General features: G+C 36.0%; 2 protein-coding genes across 2 annotated transcripts; both read left to right on the top strand.

Annotated features, from left to right (window-relative positions):
• The first annotated feature begins 337 nt into the window (after nt 1-337).
• Nucleotides 338-6,589, top strand: LOC138134998 (uncharacterized). The gene is made up of 23 exons (XM_069053627.1): nt 338-668; nt 719-922; nt 974-1,136; nt 1,197-1,378; nt 1,428-1,612; nt 1,664-1,854; nt 1,909-2,053; nt 2,549-2,660; nt 2,715-2,874; nt 2,923-3,050; nt 3,102-3,153; nt 3,722-3,726; nt 4,179-4,310; nt 4,358-4,555; nt 4,601-4,763; nt 4,813-4,994; nt 5,105-5,289; nt 5,341-5,531; nt 5,605-5,746; nt 5,804-5,918; nt 5,971-6,130; nt 6,176-6,303; nt 6,357-6,589. The coding sequence occupies exons 1-23, from the start codon at nt 557-559 to the stop codon at nt 6,410-6,412; spliced, it is 3,291 nt and encodes a 1,096-aa protein (XP_068909728.1). The 5' UTR covers nt 338-556; the 3' UTR covers nt 6,413-6,589.
• An 880-nt stretch (nt 6,590-7,469) lies between these two features.
• LOC138135883 (synaptic vesicle glycoprotein 2B-like) lies at nt 7,470-10,071 on the top strand. The gene is made up of 11 exons (XM_069054840.1): nt 7,470-7,628; nt 7,683-7,880; nt 7,932-8,094; nt 8,152-8,333; nt 8,649-8,833; nt 8,894-9,084; nt 9,133-9,274; nt 9,329-9,443; nt 9,499-9,658; nt 9,712-9,839; nt 9,892-10,071. Exons 1-11 carry the CDS (start codon nt 7,541-7,543, stop codon nt 9,945-9,947), a joined length of 1,608 nt encoding a protein of 535 aa, XP_068910941.1. The 5' UTR covers nt 7,470-7,540; the 3' UTR covers nt 9,948-10,071.
• Nucleotides 10,072-20,720: the final 10,649 nt, after the last annotated feature.

Consider the following 20,720-nt stretch of genomic DNA (forward strand, 5'->3'; position numbering starts at 1 on the left):
CTCAATTACTCTATTTTTTTTATTGCAACAGTGTTGTCTTTCATATTTCTTTTGTATGTCAATATTCTCTTTCTTATCTTTGTTGTTCTCATTTTTAAAACTTTATCTACTCTAGTTGTCCCCATTTAACTATTTTACTTAAAGTCACCACATTTGGGACAAATTTTTTATTGTTTGTTGTCGCTTCAATTAATCTGTTTTTTTTTGTATTACTCTTCTTTTTGAAAAATACAGTGAATACTCGAATATTTCAACACAATATTTTATCCAACTTCAAATTTTTTTACAATTGGAATCTTATAAAGGGAATTAAAATTTGCACATTACAAAATATATCACAACTGAAATTTATTTGATCTATCAAATGCGTCACAGTGATGACTTACAAATTTTAAACATGTCAGAATAAAGTTGCGTAAATTAAAACAATGTGAGGTATGGATTACGTGTCTTAGTTATCTATTTTAACACATTCAAGGAAAATTCCCGGATATATATTAAAATTATTTAAACAAATTTTTGTGTTATTATTTGCAATCGTTGTTACGTATCAGTTATGGCACCAAAACACTTCAAAAACATATTGTCAAAGAATAAAGTTTACAACATTTCGAGCACTGTTGACAACAATATCCCCGAAAGTAAAGAAACTCAGATCACGACAGGAGGTAAGAGTTGCAAATTGTTTTATTTCCCTCCACTAAATTTGATTTTTCAGATGTATACAATGCTGATTTTGAGACGGCCATTTCGGCTACCAAATTTGGTAAATTCAACGTGTTGCTTTTTTTGCTTTCAATTCCTGCAGGATGGACTTCTATGCTGGAAACTACAACAATGTCGTATGTGTTTCCCGCAGCTCATTGTGATCTAGGATTATCTTTAAATGAAAGGGGATCCCTAAATGCGATCACATTCGTGGGTAAGTTACATTACCATTTAATTTAACATCTCTTGAATATCACAATTTTAGGGATGGTATCTAGCGGATTTGTTTGGGGTTTTTTATGTGACACACTTGGAAGAAGGAAACTCATGGTGATTGGGTATCTTCTGGATGCTATATTTGTTGTGATGAGTTCATTTTCTCAAAATTTTACTCTGCTCTTGATTTTTAAATTTTTCGGGGGACTTATGTAAGTTTGTTACGGTGTAAGTTAAAAATAACATCTACAATTGTAGCACACTTTTACCAGCATTAATGGTCCCTTCGCCGCTTTGACTGCTTACTTGTCAGAATTTCACTGTTCAAAATATCGATCAAGAGTTCAACTAGTCAGAGGAATGATAGTGAGTGGTGGGAATCTAGTACTACCCTTGTTGGCATGGGCCATTTTGCCACAAGAAATTAATCTTAACCTGTTTAACCAGAACATAGGTTTGTTCTCTACGTACGTGACAGTTACATTAATGAGACAATCTTACAGTACTGCATTCTTGGAACATATTTTTACTGGTGTGTGCTGTTCCGTCTTTGCTTAGCGGAATAATATTTCTATTTATGCCGGAAAGTCCAAGATTTCTAATGACTGTAGGACGTAATGAAGAAGCTCTCGCGGTTTTCAAGCAAGTCTACACTCTTAACACAGGGAAAAGTAAAGCAGACTTTCCGGTAAAATAATAAAGCTATGCGTTGAAATGTTACTTAACAGTGTTATTTCAGATTGTAAATCTTGTAGACGAAACTAAAGTGGAAAATCTTGAAAATCCAAAACATGGAGGGCATATTACTGCCAATAGAAATAAAATTCAAGCACTTAGAGAGGGGCTTCAGCAAATTAAACCCTTGTGCTTTGCTCCTCATCTGAAGCATATTATTCTAGTCTGTTCTATCCAATCTTTGTACATGCTAAGGTTAGTTGCTCTGCCAGGCAAGAGTTTACAATTTACAAGACAAACGTGTTGCAGCATAAACACGTTGAGACTATGGTTCCCTCAAATATTTCAGTCGATTAGTGACTACAAGTACTACAATAATGGTACCACCGCTAGTCTTTGTACCATGTTGGAAATGTTAAATCCTTCTACCGAAACAAATGTTACATGTCACGTTGTAAGTATGAATACTGTCATTGTGTCACAATCTTTTGAAGTGAATATTTTTTTCGCATTTTACACAGTAATGAACTACATTACTGTACTCAAAATCGTACTGTAATAGGACACTTTACAGCATAGCAACCAACCATTTTGTATTTTTCGTATAAGCTTCTCGGGCAGCATTTAGAATATTTGTTGAGTTATTTTCCACGCTATTTTTGCCTTTCAAATCCATCATCTTAAAATTCGTTTTCAAAACATGATGTTGTTATGTACAATTTCTGTCAGGTTGCTATGTTAATGAAAATTTACCTACTCAGGTTTTTCAAATTATTCGCAAAACTTTTTTACGAACAAATTTTAATATTCTTAAAATGCGGAAAAATAGTATACGCTCCTCGTCAGAAAAGTGATTTTACTGCACTCGCTAACGCTCGTACTTAAACTTGCCATACTCGTCTGGTAAACTTCCACTTTTCTGAACTCGTAACGTAATCTGCTATTACAGAACTTCTCCCCTACGGTTTACCAGAACACAATGATAATAGCCGGAGTACAAATGTGTGGGTATTTAATAGCCGGTTCGTTGATAAACAAAATAGGAAAAAAAACTCTACTGAGTATGATGAAATAATTAATTAAAAATTCATACAATATTAAATATGACGTTTTAGGTACTTTTTCCATAGTTAGTGGAATCTGTGCGATGTCTATATATTTCTCCCAAAATTCATTGACAGTTGTGACATTAGCATCGATATTTTTATCATTAGGTGGTGTTTGTGGAAATATTGTGGTAACTATCGTTATCGACTTATTTCCAACGTCCTTAAGGTACCCACTCTGATTCATGTGTGCTAAAATTTAAGTAAAATTTTGCAGAACGGTTACGATATCTCTGGTGATGATGTTAGGAAGGACAGCGTCAATGATTGGTAACTTAATATTTCCCATTCTGTTAACACTAGGATGCGCTCCCCCTTTCTTTTCTATCGGATCGATTGTTATTGGTAAATTTTTAAAACAACTGCTGTGAACAAACCATTAATTATTTATTTCAGCATGTACTCTGCTTACTATAATGCTACCAAATACTGACTTAAAGGCTTTGAAGTGATTGAATTGGGGCCTAAAGATATTTATTACATTATAAATTATTGTATTAGTGTATTATAAATTATTGTTATTAAATTTGACGTCTTATTTTTTCACAAATTTTCAATCCAAAAAAATAATATTTTTATGACAGACTATGAAAGGGAACATCCTTATTAGTGTGTATACAGGGTGTTACTGGAAGTTGTACAGATATCTAAAAAATTCTATGTCAAAAAATAAAATGACATTTATTTTTTGAGCTACAATTTTTTTTTAATTGCTTTTAATCTTCTACGTTGTCAAACAACCTCGTAGGTAAAATTTCGGCACATTTTAAAAATACACCCTGTATATCATATTTTATAAAACGTACACCAATGCGATTTCCTTGTTTTAAAGCAGATTTCCTATAGGTTACTTCGCATTGGCGTACATTTTATAAAACATGATATATGTACATACACGGTGTATTTTTAAAACGTGCGGAAATTTTACCTACGAGGTTGTAGGACAACGTAGAAAACTAAAAGTAATTAAAAAATTGTAGCGCAAAAAATAAATGTCATTTTATTTTTTGACGTAGAATTTGTTAGATATTTTTTCCGAGTTCTACATGAAACCAGTAGCTCGTGGTTAAAATATCTTTACAACTTCCAATAACACACTGCATGTAAAAAAAACATAAGTCACAAAGGAAAATTTTCGAGATATTCTGTCGATTGGGAAAAATTTGGAAAATCAATTTGATACCAGAAATTTTAATTGATACAGGGTGTTTCAAAACTGCCACCAAAACTTTATAGTACATAAAAATATGCTATACTGAACAATAAATGATTAAAAAATCCGTTTTTGTATGTTGTAACAGTTGCAAAGTATTTGGAGCATTTTATGAAATTCCAACAATCACACAATTTGTTCATTAATGTACCTGCATAAACTTATGTCTGTATTTGCGTAACTTGCATTTTAATGTAATTTGTCTTTATCTTATGCGAAATACAGATTATCCATTGTTTAAAAAAAAAATTGAAGATAAGCGCAAATAACTGCATATAAGAAAGATTATCTAAAGTGTTTATCAGTCTCGCAAATTCATCAAATCGTGTTCACTATGGCCGAAAATGCTTTCACTTTGTCGAAAGAAAATGAACCAGAAGAAACACCACATGGTAAGTATTTGTACTTTTTTTACAATACATTCACCTTTCTATTACAGCTCCTGCTGATTTTGAAACTGCAGTTTCTGCAACCGATTTTGGAAAATTCAATATACTTTTGTTACTTATTGTTATTCCTTCAGGATTGGCCACGAGTATTGAAAGCAGTACAATGTCATTTGTATTTCCCACTGCACAGTGCGACCTTGATTTAAGCTTGGATGATAAAGGACTACTCAATGCTATCACATATCTAGGTATACAATACTATTGTAAATCACACCTTTACGGTAAAATTTGAGGCATGATTTCAAGTGCGGTGATGTGGGGATTCCTGTTTGACACCCTTGGAAGAAGAAAACTGTTAATGATTGGTTTCTTTTTAAATGCTTTGTGTATTATGATGAGTTTCCTGGCTCAAAACAAGATCTTACTAATTGTCTCGAAGTTTTTTGGAGGCTTTATGTGAGACACAAATCTTCTTAAGGACATCATGAAAACGAATTTATTTCAGCATTAACGGGCCTTATGCTGCTCTTTCGTCGTATATTTGTGAATTTCAGTGTGCTCAATTTCGAGCACGAATGCAGCTGCTTTTGGGAAGTATTAGTAGCTGCGCGGGGTATGTTTTACCACTGGTAGCTTGGGCAATTTTACCACAAAATATACACATTTACCTCTTTAATGAAGCATTAGGTAGGTTGTGTTCAGTGTCTTAACCAGATTAAAATAATGATTCAAACAATCAATTGCTATTAAATAATAATCTTAAGAATTCTTAAACTTACTAAACATCTAAATTACAGAACTTCACTCCTGGAACTTCTTCCTATTAGCATGCACCGTTCCAGCAATTGTCAGCACAGTGCTCTTTATATTTTTGCCTGAAAGTCCTAAATTTCTAATGACCATTGGAGAAAATGAAAAGGCTTTGGCAATTTTCCAGAAGATTTATTCCATAAACACCGGAAAACCGACGGAAGAATATCCGGTATAGAATTACTAGTTTGCTGATGTTTCATTAGAAAATTTGTCTTTGCAGATCAAAAATTTAATTGATGAAATCAAAATGAAACAAAACAATCCCAGCCAACATGGAGGTCAAGTTACAGCCAAAAGAAGTCAAGTCGAGGCGCTTAAAGAAGGATGGCAACAAATAAAACCATTATTTTTTCCACCATTTTTAGTCAAACTAGTTTTAGTATGTGCAATACAAACGATATTTACAATGAAGTAAGTAAATTATCTGAAGGTAGTCTCTTAATAACATACTAAACCTAATCAACTTTCCTTTTTTTGGTCATAGTTTAAATACTCTTAGACTTTGGCTACCACAAATTTTTCAAGCAATGAATGATTATCAACAGTTCTATAATGAAACATCAATCGATTTTTGTAAGAGTTTGGAGATGATTCAGCCTTCTAATTCGATCGGAGAATGTACAGTAGTAAGTAAAATATTTCAGTTAAGAGATGTCAATATGACCAAATGTACCAATTTCCAGAACACTGACAATTCATCAGTTTATATTAACTCGATTATAACAATAGTTCCTTCTCTGCCGGCGTTTTTCCTAGGCGCTTATTTCATCAACATCATAGGAAAAAAGAAACTATTGTGTACAATTTACTCTCTCAATAACTGGCATAATACACCTGCTATAATTTTTAGGTATTTTAGGTATTATTAATGGAGGGTGTGTCTTCGCCATTTATTTTTCAACAAGCACAACTTTCGCAGTGGCATTTTCATCAATCTTTCAAGCTTCGGGAGGTGTAGCTATAAATGTTATTTTGTCAATTGTCATCGATTTATTCCCTACCACCCTAAGGTAAAAATACAACCAGCACCAAAACCATTTTCAATGATTTTTTAGAACCATGTCTCTTTCACTGGGACTCATGTGCGGTCGAATTGGTGCAATGGTTGGAAACCTCATATTTCCTATACTTATTCGAGCAGGTTGCATGCCACCATTTTTCACCACTGGGTCCCTAGTTATTGGTAATATATTTTTCATTCTCGGTATTTTTATGACAAGTGTCTTTCATTTTAAGGTTGCATTTTCCTAGTGATGCTTCTTCCCAACACAGACTTAAAAGCACTCGAATGAAGTTATTTAAATGGCAATCCAAAAGTTCTAAAAGTTACATGTTTTAGAAGGGTATCGAAAACAAAGTGAAACACTTTTATGACAATTTGGAATAAATTTTAGATGTTTTCGCTACTTCTATATTTAATTGTAATTGTATTTGTAGATATACGAGTAAATACAAAAATAAATGCAAACATTTTTTTATCTGAATCCTTTCTTTGTTCCTTATTGTGGGACCTCTAAAAATATGACTACAAAATATACACATTATAATACTTTAGTATTAATTATACATACTACTATACAGGGTGTATCCAAATTCGACCGACAAACTTTCAGGGCAGATTCTAGGATCAAAAATAAGCATAAAACTCTTAATACATATGGAGTCAAAAATGCTTAGTTTACGAGTTAATCGACTAAAAAGTTGTACCAGCAACAAAAGGAATCGGGTGGAATTTTTTAATGAAACGTACAAAAATAAAAAGGAGCTATGTACAATCTACAAAAATTGTCAAAATTTCGCCCCCCTGTTCAATGCAAAGATGACCCCATAAAATCCAAGGAATTCAGATCGTAATTGTTTTTACGTTTTTGTTGATTATCTCGCAAACTAAGCGTTTTTGACCCCATATGTATTAAGAGTTTTATGCTTATCTTTGATCGTAGAATCTGCCCTGAAAATTTGTCGGTCGAATTCGGATACACCCTGTATATAGCCTGGACCAGAACTGCCTCCCTATAGAAAACAGCCATGTGCCGACAACAAAAGAGACTCCAAGATGACTAAAATTAATTTTCCTGTAGTTCACATAACCGAATTAAGTTTTCAATTTCACCAATCCCAGTTCTCTGGGACACCCTATATACATATTTCAAATTACAATATTTCAAAGAAATTCATATTTTGTAAACATTTATGTGAGTTTTAACTTGTTGCCTTTTATTATAAACGCAACTACATACTTGATTTAGGTCAGAATTAGCTTTTTCTTTGTTTAGATCATATTTATTTATTACAAAGATATATCTATTGTTCTAACTTCACATTTAATAAGAATAAATAGATAAGGACAATTTTAAATTAATATAATACAACACTGCAGGTACATCTGTTTCACTCGCATAGTCTACTACGTTGTCAAAATGACTAGGAAATACAATGTAAAAAATGTGTTTTGCAAAAACATTTTTGTTTTGCCCATAAGTGCAAACAAAATTGAGAAAACATCAGGTAAGATAATATAAAATGTCTCGACAAAGTAAACCTTACATTTCTATATCTTAGGTCCAGCTGACTTTGAAACAGCAATTTCAGCTACTGGATTTGGCAAATATAATTTATTGCTGATCCTAGTTGCTATTCCTTCAGGTTGGTCTCCTGTTTTCGAAACGACGACCATGTCGTACGTGTTTCCGGCAGCACAGTGTGACCTCACTTTAAGTCTCGAGGATAAAGGACACTTGAACGCAATAACTTATGCGGGTAGGATATCCAACTGATAAAAAAATCGATCATAAATTAACAATATTTAAGGAATGATATCCAGTGCAATGATATGGGGATTTCTTTTTGATACACTGGGTAGAAAAAAATTATTAACCATTGGATTTTTCCTGAATGCTGTGTTTGTAATAATGAGCTGTTTTTCTCAAACCAAAACTTTATTAATGGTTTCGAAATTTTTTGGAGGTTTTATGTAAGTCTAAAAATACTCACACTAACAATTAATTTCTTCTGGACTAATTAATTCTAGTATCAACGGTCCCGCATCAGCCTTAACATCCTACATTTCTGAATTTCACTGTGCTAAATACAGGGCAAGAATGCAATTAGTTTTGGGTACAATTTTCTGTTTTGGAAGTATTATTTTGCCAATGTTGGCTTGGTCTATTTTGCCACAAAATTTGTATTTTTCTGTATTTAATAACTCTCTAGGTAATAATATCGATACTATAGTGTTTTCATTTTACTCTGATGGTTCCAGTTATAAAACTATAATATCCACTAAATCAACAAAGCGGCATTTTGCATTTTTGTACGCTAGTGTAGTACAGCTAAACTTGAGTTTTACTAACGCCGCCAAAAACCGAAACTTTTACATTTCCTATTTTTCAGATTTTGCTTAGTATCCAAAAAACAACAGCTGGCCCTTTGTTGATAATTTGATTTTTACACTTTTACAGCTCGACCCGTCAGATTAAAACGAAAACACAACCAATGACTGTGTTATTATTACAATAATAATTACAGAGTTTCATTCGTGGAACATTTATCTGCTCTTGAGTGGAATTGCACCAATCATAAGTGCCATTATATTTCTCTTTATGCCTGAAAGTCCAAAATTTCTAATGACAGTCGGACAAAATGATAAAGCTCTCAGAGTGTTTCAGAAAGTTTACAGTGTAAACACTGGTAATGGAATTCACACTTATCCGGTAAATTAATTCTAAAGTAATTCTTCATGAAACATCCAATTTTTATTGAAAATATTTCAGATCAAGGAATTAGTTGACGAAATCGAACTGAAAAAACACAATCCCTCTAATCACGGAGGGCAAGTTACAGCAAACAGAAGCAAAATTCAAGCGCTTAAAGAAGGTTGGCAACAAATGAAACCTCTATTTTTTCCGCCTTATTTTAAAAATATAGTACTGTTGTGTCTCATTCAAACATTAATTATGATGAGGTTGGTAAAATTTTTAACAGAAATTGCATAATGTTGATTGATTTTTAGTCTGAATACTTTACGTCTCTGGTTACCACAAATCTTTCAAGCAATAAATGATTTCCAGTACTTTAACAACGGAACGACTTCAGACCTTTGTGAAATGTTAAAAATGATCAAACCTTCAATTGCAACAGACGAATGTATAGTGGTACGCGTTTTTTACACAGAAAAACTACATAACTTAATAAAATTAATATTTCAGAACCTGAACAATTCATCAGTTTACATTAATTCCATAATTGTTGCGTCAGTATCGATGTTCAGCTATTTCTTGGCAGGATATCTTATCAATATTTTAGGAAAAAAGAAGCTGCTGAGTATGACTTGATATCAAAATATCTTTATTATCAATTTTAATCACATTCATTTTAGATCTCGTGACTGTAATTTCGGGATCATTTGCAATTGCAATCTATTTTGCCACCGACAATATTACTGCGGTAGCTTTTTCATCAATATTTATTGCGACGGGCAGTATAGCGTCTAATGTGATGGTAACAGTAATCATCGACTTATTTCCTACCACATTAAGGTATAATAATTGTTGTTTAATTTGTTCTCATCATTTATTGTTTCCACTTTTAGAACAACAACCATTTCTCTAGCTATGATGTTAGGAAGAATTGGAGCAATGATAGGAAATTTAGTATTTCCTTTTCTTCTTCAAACAGGTTGTGCTCCACCATTTCTTTCAGTTGGTTTGGTAATTTTGGGTAATATTACACAATTTAATATGTACATTTCACAACAAGTTTTATATTTCAGGTTGTGCTTTTCTTGCACTTCTACTACCGAATACTGATTTGAAAGCTCTAGAATAACATCTTGTGCCATGACCAAATACATATAACACATTATAAATTACTTAGAATTACTTAGTGTTATCATCGTTATTTTATACCTATAGTCATCACAACATAGTGATAATAAACTGTTGACACCACAGGTGTAAGATTTTAATTCTTGTTACAAGCAAAGAAACTCTCCAGGCAAGAGCTGGATTTAAATAACGATCTCATTTTCTCTAATTTGAAATATTTGATAACAATACTAACAGTGACTCGCTTCGTAAATGCGCTGTTTTTGAGATACACACCGATTGTGTAGTGGTTTGGTGATGAACGCTTTACATTCACAATACTCGTAGTGTATTATTATTATCTGTGACAACGTGCAAAACGTTAGATATCATTGATAGTACATGCTAAAATAAATTTATTTATAGAAAATGTGATATTGAAAGTGAAAGAAAAAACGGTCCGTTTATACCACCCCTAAAGCCCCATAAAATGTCGTTGTTTAAAGGTGTGTACATTTTAAAAATTCCGTATTTAATATAATTTTTTTTTATTACTATGAAAAAATTAAATAAACATTTCGGTAGAACTCGGAGCCAACCCTCGGAGCCGAACCGGAGTCGACCCGGAGCCGGACCGGAGTTAACCCGGAGTCAACCTGGAGTCAACCTGGAATCAACCTGGAATCAACCCGGAGTCAACCGGGAGTCGACTCGGAGTCGACTCGGAGTCAACCAGGAGTCAATCCGAAGACAACCTGGTGTCAACCCGGAGTCCACCCGGACTTGAACCGAAGTCGACCCGGAGTCATCCCGAAGTCAACATGAAGTCTACCCGGAGCCGACCCGGAGTCAACCCGGAGCGACCTGGAGCCGACCCCCGGAATCGACCCGGTACCGATCGGGAGTCAATCCGGAGTCGACCCAGGGTCGACCCGGAGTCGACCCGGAGCGACCACGAGCCGACCCCCGGAATCAACCTGGAGCCGACCCGGAGTCAACCCGGAGCGACCTGGAGCCGACCCCCAGAATCGACCCGGTACCGATCGGGAGTCAATCCGGAGTCGACCCAGGGTCGACCCGGAGTCGACCCCGAGCTACCATGAGCCGACCCCCGGAATCAACCTGGAGCCGACCCGGAGTCGACCTGGAATCAACCCGGAGTCATCCCGGAGTCATCCCGGAGTCAACCCGGAGTCGAGCCGGAGTTAATCCGGAGCAATTTGGTTCGAATCGGCGACAAAAAATGTTTGGAAGAAAACCATGTACCCGCCCCTATCTAATTTTCACTTCGGAAAATCATTTAAATGCCCATAGCTCCCTTATTAAGCAACATATGGCAATGACTTTTGCACCGTTGGATTGCCCTTGTCAAGGCGCTTCTTCTGAGTCGAAAAAAATTTACATGGATTTTTTCATTTTAGAGAAAATCGCAAAAAACCAAAAAATCCATATTTTTGGCTCCCACGGCAAAAAATGGGTTCAATGGCCGGAACTTTTACTATACCTGAATTCAACTGACCCTATTCAATAACTGACAGCAATTTGGTTCGAATCGGCGACAAAAAATTTTTCGAAAAACACCACGTACCCCCCCCTTCTATATAATTTTCACTTCGGAAAATCATTTAAACGCCCATAGCTCCCTTATTAAGCAACATATGGCAATGAGTTTTGCACCGTTGGATTGCCCTTGTCAAGGCGCTTCTTCTGAGTCGAAAAACATTTACATGGAATTTTTCATTTTGGAGAAAATCGCAAAAAACCAAAAAATCCATATTTTTGGCTCCCACGGCAAAAAATGTGTTCAATGTCCGGAACTTTTATTATACCTGAATTCAACTGACCCTATACAATAACCGACAGCAATTTGGTTCGAATCGGCGACAAAAAATTTTTCGAAAAACACCACGTACCCCCCCCTTCTATATAATTTTCACTTCGGAAAATCATTTAAACGCCCATAGCTCCCTTATTAAGCAACATATGGCAATGAATTTTGCACCGTTGAATTGCCCTTGTCAAGGCGCTTCTTCTGAGTCGAAAAAAATTTACCTGGATTTTTTCATTTTAGAGAAAATAGCAAAAAACCAAAAAATCCATATTTTTGGCTCCCACGGCAAAAAATGTGTTCAATGTCCGGAACTTTTATTATACCTGAATTCAACTGACCCTATACAATAACCGACAGCAATTTGGTTCGAATCGGCGACAAAAAAATTTTCGAAAAACACCACGTACCCCCCCTTCTATATAATTTTCACTTCGGAAAATCATTTAAACGCCCATAGCTCCTTTATTAAGCAACATATGGCAATGAATTTTGCACCGTTGAATTGCCCTTGTCAAGGCGCTTCTTCTGAGTCGAAAAAAATTTACCTGGATTTTTTCATTTTAGAGAAAATCGCAAAAAACCAAAAAATCCATATTTTTGGCTCCCACGGCAAAAAATGGGTTCAATGGCCGGAACTTTTATTATACCTGAATTCAACTGACCCTATACAATAACTGACAGCAATTTGGTTCGAAACGGCGACAAAAAAATTTTCGAAAAACACCACGTACCCCCCCCTTCTATATAATTTTCACTTCGGAAAATCATTTAAACGCCCATAGCTCCCTTATTAAGCAACATGTGGCAATGAGTTTTGCACCGTTGTATTGCCCTTGTAAAGGCGCTTCTTCTGAGTCGAAAAAAATTTACCTGGATTTTTTCATTTTAGAGAAAATCGCAAAAAACCAAAAAATCCATATTTTTGGTTCCCACGGCAAAAAATGGGTTCAATGGCCGGAACTTTTACTATACCTGAATTCAACTGACCCTATACAATAACTGACAGCAATTTGGTTCGAATCAGCGACAAAAAAATTTTCGAAAAACACCACGTACCCCCCCCTTCTATATAATTTTCACTTCGGAAAATCATTTAAACGCCCATAGCTCCCTTATTAAGCAACATATGGCAATGAATTTTGCACCGTTGAATTGCCCTTGTCAAGGCGCTTCTTCTGAGTCGAAAAAAATTTACCTGGATTTTTTCATTTTAGAGAAAATCGCAGAAAACCAAAAAATCCATATTTTTGGCTCCCACGGCAAAAAATGGGTTCAATGGCCGGAACTTTTACTATACCTGAATTCAACTGACCCTATACAATTACTGACAGCAATTTGGTTCGAATCGGCGACAAAAATTTTTTCGAAAAACACCACGTAACCCCCCCCCCCCTTCTATATAATTTTCACTTCGGAAAATCATTTAAACGACCATAGCTCCCTTATTAAGCAACATATGGCAATGAATTTTCCACCGTTGGATTGCCCTTGTCAAGGCGCTTCTTCTGAGTCGAAAAACATTTACATGGATTTTTTCATTTTGGAGAAAATCGCAAAAAACCAAAAAATCCATATTTTTGGCTCCCACGGCAAAAAATGCGTTCAATGGCCGGAACTTTTACTATACCTGAATTCAACTGACCCTATACAATAACTGACAGCAATTTGGTTCGAATCAGCGACAAAAAAATTTTCGAAAAACACCACGTACCCCCCCCTTCTATATAATTTTCACTTCGGAAAATCATTTAAACGCCCATAGCTCCCTTATTAAGCAACATATGGCAATGAATTTTGCACCGTTGAATTGCCCTTGTCAAGGCGCTTCTTCTGAGTCGAAAAAAATTTACCTGGATTTTTTCATTTTAGAGAAAATCGCAGAAAACCAAAAAATCCATATTTTTGGCTCCCACGGCAAAAAATGGGTTCAATGGCCGGAACTTTTACTATACCTGAATTCAACTGACCCTATACAATTACTGACAGCAATTTGGTTCGAATCGGCGACAAAAATTTTTTCGAAAAACACCGCGTAACCCCCCCCCCCCCTTCTATATAATTTTCACTTCGGAAAATCATTTAAACGACCATAGCTCCCTTATTAAGCAACATATGGCAATGAATTTTCCACCGTTGGATTGCCCTTGTCAAGGCGCTTCTTCTGAGTCGAAAAACATTTACATGGATTTTTTCATTTTGGAGAAAATCGCAAAAAACCAAAAAATCCATATTTTTGGCTCCCACGGCAAAAAATGCGTTCAATGGCCGGAACTTTTACTATACCTGAATTCAACTGACCCTATACAATAACTGACAGCAATTTGGTTCGAATCAGCGACAAAAAAATTTTCGAAAAACACCACGTACCCCCCCCTTCTATATAATTTTCACTTCGGAAAATCATTTAAACGCCCATAGCTCCCTTATTAAGCAACATATGGCAATGAATTTTGCACCGTTGAATTGCCCTTGTCAAGGCGCTTCTTCTGAGTCGAAAAAAATTTACCTGGATTTTTTCATTTTAGAGAAAATAGCAAAAAACCAAAAAATCCATATTTTTGGCTCCCACGGCAAAAAATGTGTTCAATGTCCGGAACTTTTATTATACCTGAATTCAACTGACCCTATACAATAACCGACAGCAATTTGGTTCGAATCGGCGACAAAAAAATTTTCGAAAAACACCACGTACCCCCCCTTCTATATAATTTTCACTTCGGAAAATCATTTAAACGCCCATAGCTCCTTTATTAAGCAACATATGGCAATGAATTTTGCACCGTTGAATTGCCCTTGTCAAGGCGCTTCTTCTGAGTCGAAAAAAATTTACCTGGATTTTTTCATTTTAGAGAAAATCGCAAAAAACCAAAAAATCCATATTTTTGGCTCCCACGGCAAAAAATGGGTTCAATGGCCGGAACTTTTATTATACCTGAATTCAACTGACCCTATACAATAACTGACAGCAATTTGGTTCGAAACGGCGACAAAAAAATTTTCGAAAAACACCACGTACCCCCCCCTTCTATATAATTTTCACTTCGGAAAATCATTTAAACGCCCATAGCTCCCTTATTAAGCAACATATGGCAATGAGTTTTGCACCGTTGTATTGCCCTTGTAAAGGCGCTTCTTCTGAGTCGAAAAAAATTTACCTGGATTTTTTCATTTTAGAGAAAATCGCAAAAAACCAAAAAATCCATATTTTTGGTTCCCACGGCAAAAAATGGGTTCAATGGCCGGAACTTTTACTATACCTGAATTCAACTGACCCTATACAATAACTGACAGCAATTTGGTTCGAATCAGCGACAAAAAAATTTTCGAAAAACACCACGTACCCCCCCCTTCTATATAATTTTCACTTCGGAAAATCATTTAAACGCCCATAGCTCCCTTATTAAGCAACATATGGCAATGAATTTTGCACCGTTGAATTGCCCTTGTCAAGGCGCTTCTTCTGAGTCGAAAAAAATTTACCTGGATTTTTTCATTTTAGAGAAAATCGCAGAAAACCAAAAAATCCATATTTTTGGCTCCCACGGCAAAAAATGTGTTCAATGTCCGGAACTTTTATTATACCTGAATTCAACTGACCCTATACAATAACCGACAGCAATTTGGTTCGAATCGGCGACAAAAAAATTTTCGAAAAACACCACGTACCCCCCCCTTCTATATAATTTTCACTTCGGAAAATCATTTAAACGCCCATAGCTCCCTTATTAAGCAACATATGGCAATGAATTTTGCACCGTTGAATTGCCCTTGTCAAGGCGCTTCTTCTGAGTCGAAAAAAATTTACCTGGATTTTTTCATTTTAGAGAAAATCGCAGAAAACCAAAAAATCCATATTTTTGGCTCCCACGGCAAAAAATGGGTTCAATGGCCGGAACTTTTACTATACCTGAATTCAACTGACCCTATACAATTACTGACAGCAATTTGGTTCGAATCGGCGACAAAAATTTTTTCGAAAAACACCACGTACCCCCCCCTTCTATATAATTTTCACTTCGGAAAATCATTTAAACGCCCATAGCTCCCTTATTAAGCAACATATGGCAATGAATTTTGCACCGTTGAATTGCCCTTGTCAAGGCGCTTCTTCTGAGTCGAAAAAAATTTACCTGGATTTTCTCATTTTAGAGAAAATCGCAGAAAACCAAAAAATCCATATTTTTGGCTCCCACGGCAAAAAATGCGTTCAATGGCCGGAACTTTTACTATACCTGAATTCAACTGACCCTATACAATAACTGACAGCAATTTGGTTCGAATCGGCGACAAAAAAATTTTCGAAAAACACCACGTACCCCCCCCTTCTATATAATTTTCACTTCGGAAAATCATTTAAACGCCCATAGCTCCCTTATTAAGCAACATATGGCAATGAATTTTGCACCGTTGAATTGCCCTTGTCAAGGCGCTTCTTCTGAGTCGAAAAAAATTTACCTGGATTTTTTCATTTTAGAGAAAATCGCAAAAAACCAAAAAATCCATATTTTTGGCTCTCACGGCAAAAAATGGGTTCAATGGCCGGAACTTTTACTATACCTGAATTCAACTGACCCTATACAATTACTGACAGCAATTTGGTTCGAATCGGCGACAAAATTTTTTTCGAAAAACACCACGTACCCCCCCCCTTCTATATAATTTTCACTTCGGAAAATCATTTAAACGCCCATAGCTCCCTTATTAAGCAACATATGGCAATGAATTTTGCACCGTTGAATTGCCCTTGTCAAGGCGCTTCTTCTGAGTCGAAAAAAATTTACCTGGATTTTTTCATTTTAGAGAAAATCGCAGAAAACCAAAAAATCCATATTTTTGGCTCCCACGGCAAAAAATGGGTTCAATGGCCGGAACTTTTACTATACCTGAATTCAACTGACCCTATACAATTACTGACAGCAATTTGGTTCGAATCGGCGACAAAAATTTTTTCGAAAAACACCACGTAACCCCCCCCCCCCCCCCCTTCTATATAATTTTCACTTCGGAAAATCATTTAAACGACCATAGCTCCCTTATTAAGCAACATATGGCAATGAATTTTCCACCGTTGGATTGCCCTTGTCAAGGCGCTTCTTCTGAGTCGAAAAACATTTACATGGATTTTTTCATTTTGGAGAAAATCGCAAAAAACCAAAAAATCCATATTTTTGGCTCCCACGGCAAAAAATGCGTTCAATGGCCGGAACTTTTACTATACCTGAATTCAACTGACCCTATACAATAACTGACAGCAATTTGGTTCGAATCAGCGACAAAAAAATTTTCGAAAAACACCACGTACCCCCCCTTCTATATAATTTTCACTTCGGAAAATCATTTAAACGCCCATAGCTCCCTTATTAAGCAACATATGGCAATGAATTTTGCACCGTTGAATTGCCCTTGTCAAGGCGCTTCTTCTGAGTCGAAAAAAATTTACCTGGATTTTTTCATTTTAGAGAAAATCGCAAAAAACCAAAAAATCCATATTTTTGGCTCTCACGGCAAAAAATGGGTTCAATGACCGGAACTTTTACTATACCTGAATTCAACTGACCCTATACAATAACTGACAGCAATTTGGTTCGAATCGGCGACAAAAAATTTTTCGAAAAACACCACGTACCCCCCCCCTTCTATATAATTTTCACTTCGGAAAATCACTTAAACGCCCATAGCTCCCTTATTAAGCAACATATGGCAATGAGTTTTGCACCGTTGGATTGCCCTTGTCAAGGCGCTTCTTCTGAGTCGAAAAACATTTACATGGATTTTTTCATTTTGGAGAAAATCGCAAAAAACCAAAAAATCCATATTTTTGGCTCCCACGGCAAAAAATGGGTTCAATGGCCGGAACTTTTACTATACCTGAATTCAACTGACCCTATACAATAACTGACAGCAATTTGGTTCGAATCGGCGACAAAAAAATTTTCGAAAAACACCACGTACCCCCCCCTTCTATATAATTTTCACTTCGGAAAATCATTGAAACGCCCATGGCTCCCTTATTAAGCAACATATGGCAATGAGTTTTGCACCGTTGTATTGCCCTTGTCAAGGCGCTTCTTCTGAGTCGAAAAAAATTTACCTGGATTTTTTCATTTTAGAGAAAATCGCAAAAAACCAAAAAATCCATATTTTTGGCTCCCACGGCAAAAAATGGGTTCAATGGCCGGAACTTTTATTATACCTGAATTCAACTGACCCTATACAATAACTGACAGCAATTTGGTTCGAAACGGCGACAAAAAAATTTTCGAAAAACACCACGTACCCCCCCCTTCTATATAATTTTCACTTCGGAAAATCATTTAAACGCCCATAGCTCCCTTATTAAGCAACATATGGCAATGAATTTTGCACCGTTGAATTGCCCTTGTCAAGGCGCTTCTTCTGAGTCGAAAAAAATTTACCTGGATTTTTTCATTTTAGAGAAAATCGCAAAAAACCAAAAAATCCATATTTTTGGCTCCCACGGCAAAAAATGGGTTCAATGGCCGGAACTTTTATTATACCTGAATTCAACTGACCCTATACAATAACTGACAGCAATTTGGTTCGAAACGGCGACAAAAAAATTTTCGAAAAACACCACGTACCCCCCCCTTCTATATAATTTTCACTTCGGAAAATCATTTAAACGCCCATAGCTCCCTTATTAAGCAACATATGGCAATGAGTTTTGCACCGTTGTATTGCCCTTGTAAAGGCGCTTCTTCTGAGTCGAAAAAAATTTACCTGGATTTTTTCATTTTAGAGAAAATCGCAAAAAACCAAAAAATCCATATTTTTGGTTCCCACGGCAAAAAATGGGTTCAATGGCCGGAACTTTTACTATACCTGAATTCAACTGACCCTATACAATAACTGACAGCAATTTGGTTCGAATCAGCGACAAAAAAATTTTCGAAAAACACCACGTACCCCCCCCCTTCTATATAATTTTCACTTCGGAAAATCACTTAAACGCCCATAGCTCCCTTATTAAGCAACATATGGCAATGAGTTTTGCACCGTTGGATTGCCCTTGTCAAGGCGCTTCTTCTGAGTCGAAAAACATTTACATGGATTTTTTCATTTTGGAGAAAATCGCAAAAAACCAAAAAATCCATATTTTTGGCTCCCACGGCAAAAAATGGGTTCAATGGCCGGAACTTTTACTATACCTGAATTCAACTGACCCTATACAATAACTGACAGCAATTTGGTTCGAATCGGCGACAAAAAAATTTTCGAAAAACACCACGTACCCCCCCCTTCTATATAATTTTCACTTCGGAAAATCATTGAAACGCCCATGGCTCCCTTATTAAGCAACATATGGCAATGAGTTTTGCACCGTTGTATTGCCCTTGTCAAGGCGCTTCTTCTGAGTCGAAAAAAATTTACCTGGATTTTTTCATTTTAGAGAAAATCGCAAAAAACCAAAAAATCCATATTTTTGGCTCCCACGGCAAAAAATGGGTTCAATGGCCGGAACTTTTATTATACCTGAATTCAACTGACCCTATACAATAACTGACAGCAATTTGGTTCGAAACGGCGACAAAAAAATTTTCGAAAAACACCACGTACCCCCCCCTTCTATATAATTTTCACTTCGGAAAATCATTTAAACGCCCATAGCTCCCTTATTAAGCAACATATGGCAATGAATTTTGCACCGTTGAATTGCCCTTGTCAAGGCGCTTCTTCTGAGTCGAAAAAAATTTACCTGGATTTTTTCATTTTAGAGAAAATCGCAAAAAACCAAAAAATCCATATTTTTGGCTCCCACGGCAAAAAATGGGTTCAATGGCCGGAACTTTTATTATACCTGAATTCAACTGACCCTATACAATAACTGACAGCAATTTGGTTCGAAACGGCGACAAAAAAATTTTCGAAAAACACCACGTACCCCCCCCTTCTATATAATTTTCACTTCGGAAAATCATTTAAACGCCCATAGCTCCCTTATTAAGCAACATATGGCAATGAGTTTTGCACCGTTGTATTGCCCTTGTAAAGGCGCTTCTTCTGAGTCGAAAAAAATTTACCTGGATTTTTTCATTTTAGAGAAAATCGCAAAAAACCAAAAAATCCATATTTTTGGTTCCCACGGCAAAAAATGGGTTCAATGGCCGGAACTTTTACTATACCTGAATTCAACTGACCCTATACAATAACTGACAGCAATTTGGTTCGAATCAGCGACAAAAAAATTTTCGAAAAACACCACGTACCCCCCCCTTCTATATAATTTTCACTTCGGAAAATCATTTAAACGCCCATAGCTCCCTTATTAAGCAACATATGGCAATGAATTTTGCACCGTTGAATTGCCCTTGTCAAGGCGCTTCTTCTGAGTCGAAAAAAATTTACCTGGATTTTTTCATTTTAGAGAAAATCGCAGAAAACCAAAAAATCCATATTTTTGGCTCCCACGGCAAAAAATGTGTTCAATGTCCGGAACTTTTATTATACCTGAATTCAACTGACCCTATACAATAACCGACAGCAATTTGGTTCGAATCGGCGACAAAAAAATTTTCGAAAAACACCACGTACCCCCCCCTTCTATATAATTTTCACTTCGGAAAATCATTTAAACGCCCATAGCTCCCTTATTAAGCAACATATGGCAATGAATTTTGCACCGTTGAATTGCCCTTGTCAAGGCGCTTCTTCTGAGTCGAAAAAAATTTACCTGGATTTTTTCATTTTAGAGAAAATCGCAAAAAACCAAAAAATCCATATTTTTGGCTCCCACGCAAAAAATGGGTTTAATGGCCGGAACTTTTACTATACCTGAATTCAACTGACCCTATACAATAACTGACAGCAATTTGGTTGGAATCGGCAACAAAAAATTTTTCGAAAAACACAACGTACCCCCCCCTTCTATATAATTTTCACTTCGGAAAATCATTTAAACGCCCATAGCTCCCTTATTAAGCAACATATGGCAATGAGTTTTTC

The sequence above is a fragment of the Tenebrio molitor genome, chromosome 7 (genome assembly GCF_963966145.1).
Source record: "Tenebrio molitor chromosome 7, icTenMoli1.1, whole genome shotgun sequence".
NCBI classification, from domain to species: Eukaryota; Metazoa; Arthropoda; class Insecta; order Coleoptera; family Tenebrionidae; genus Tenebrio; species Tenebrio molitor.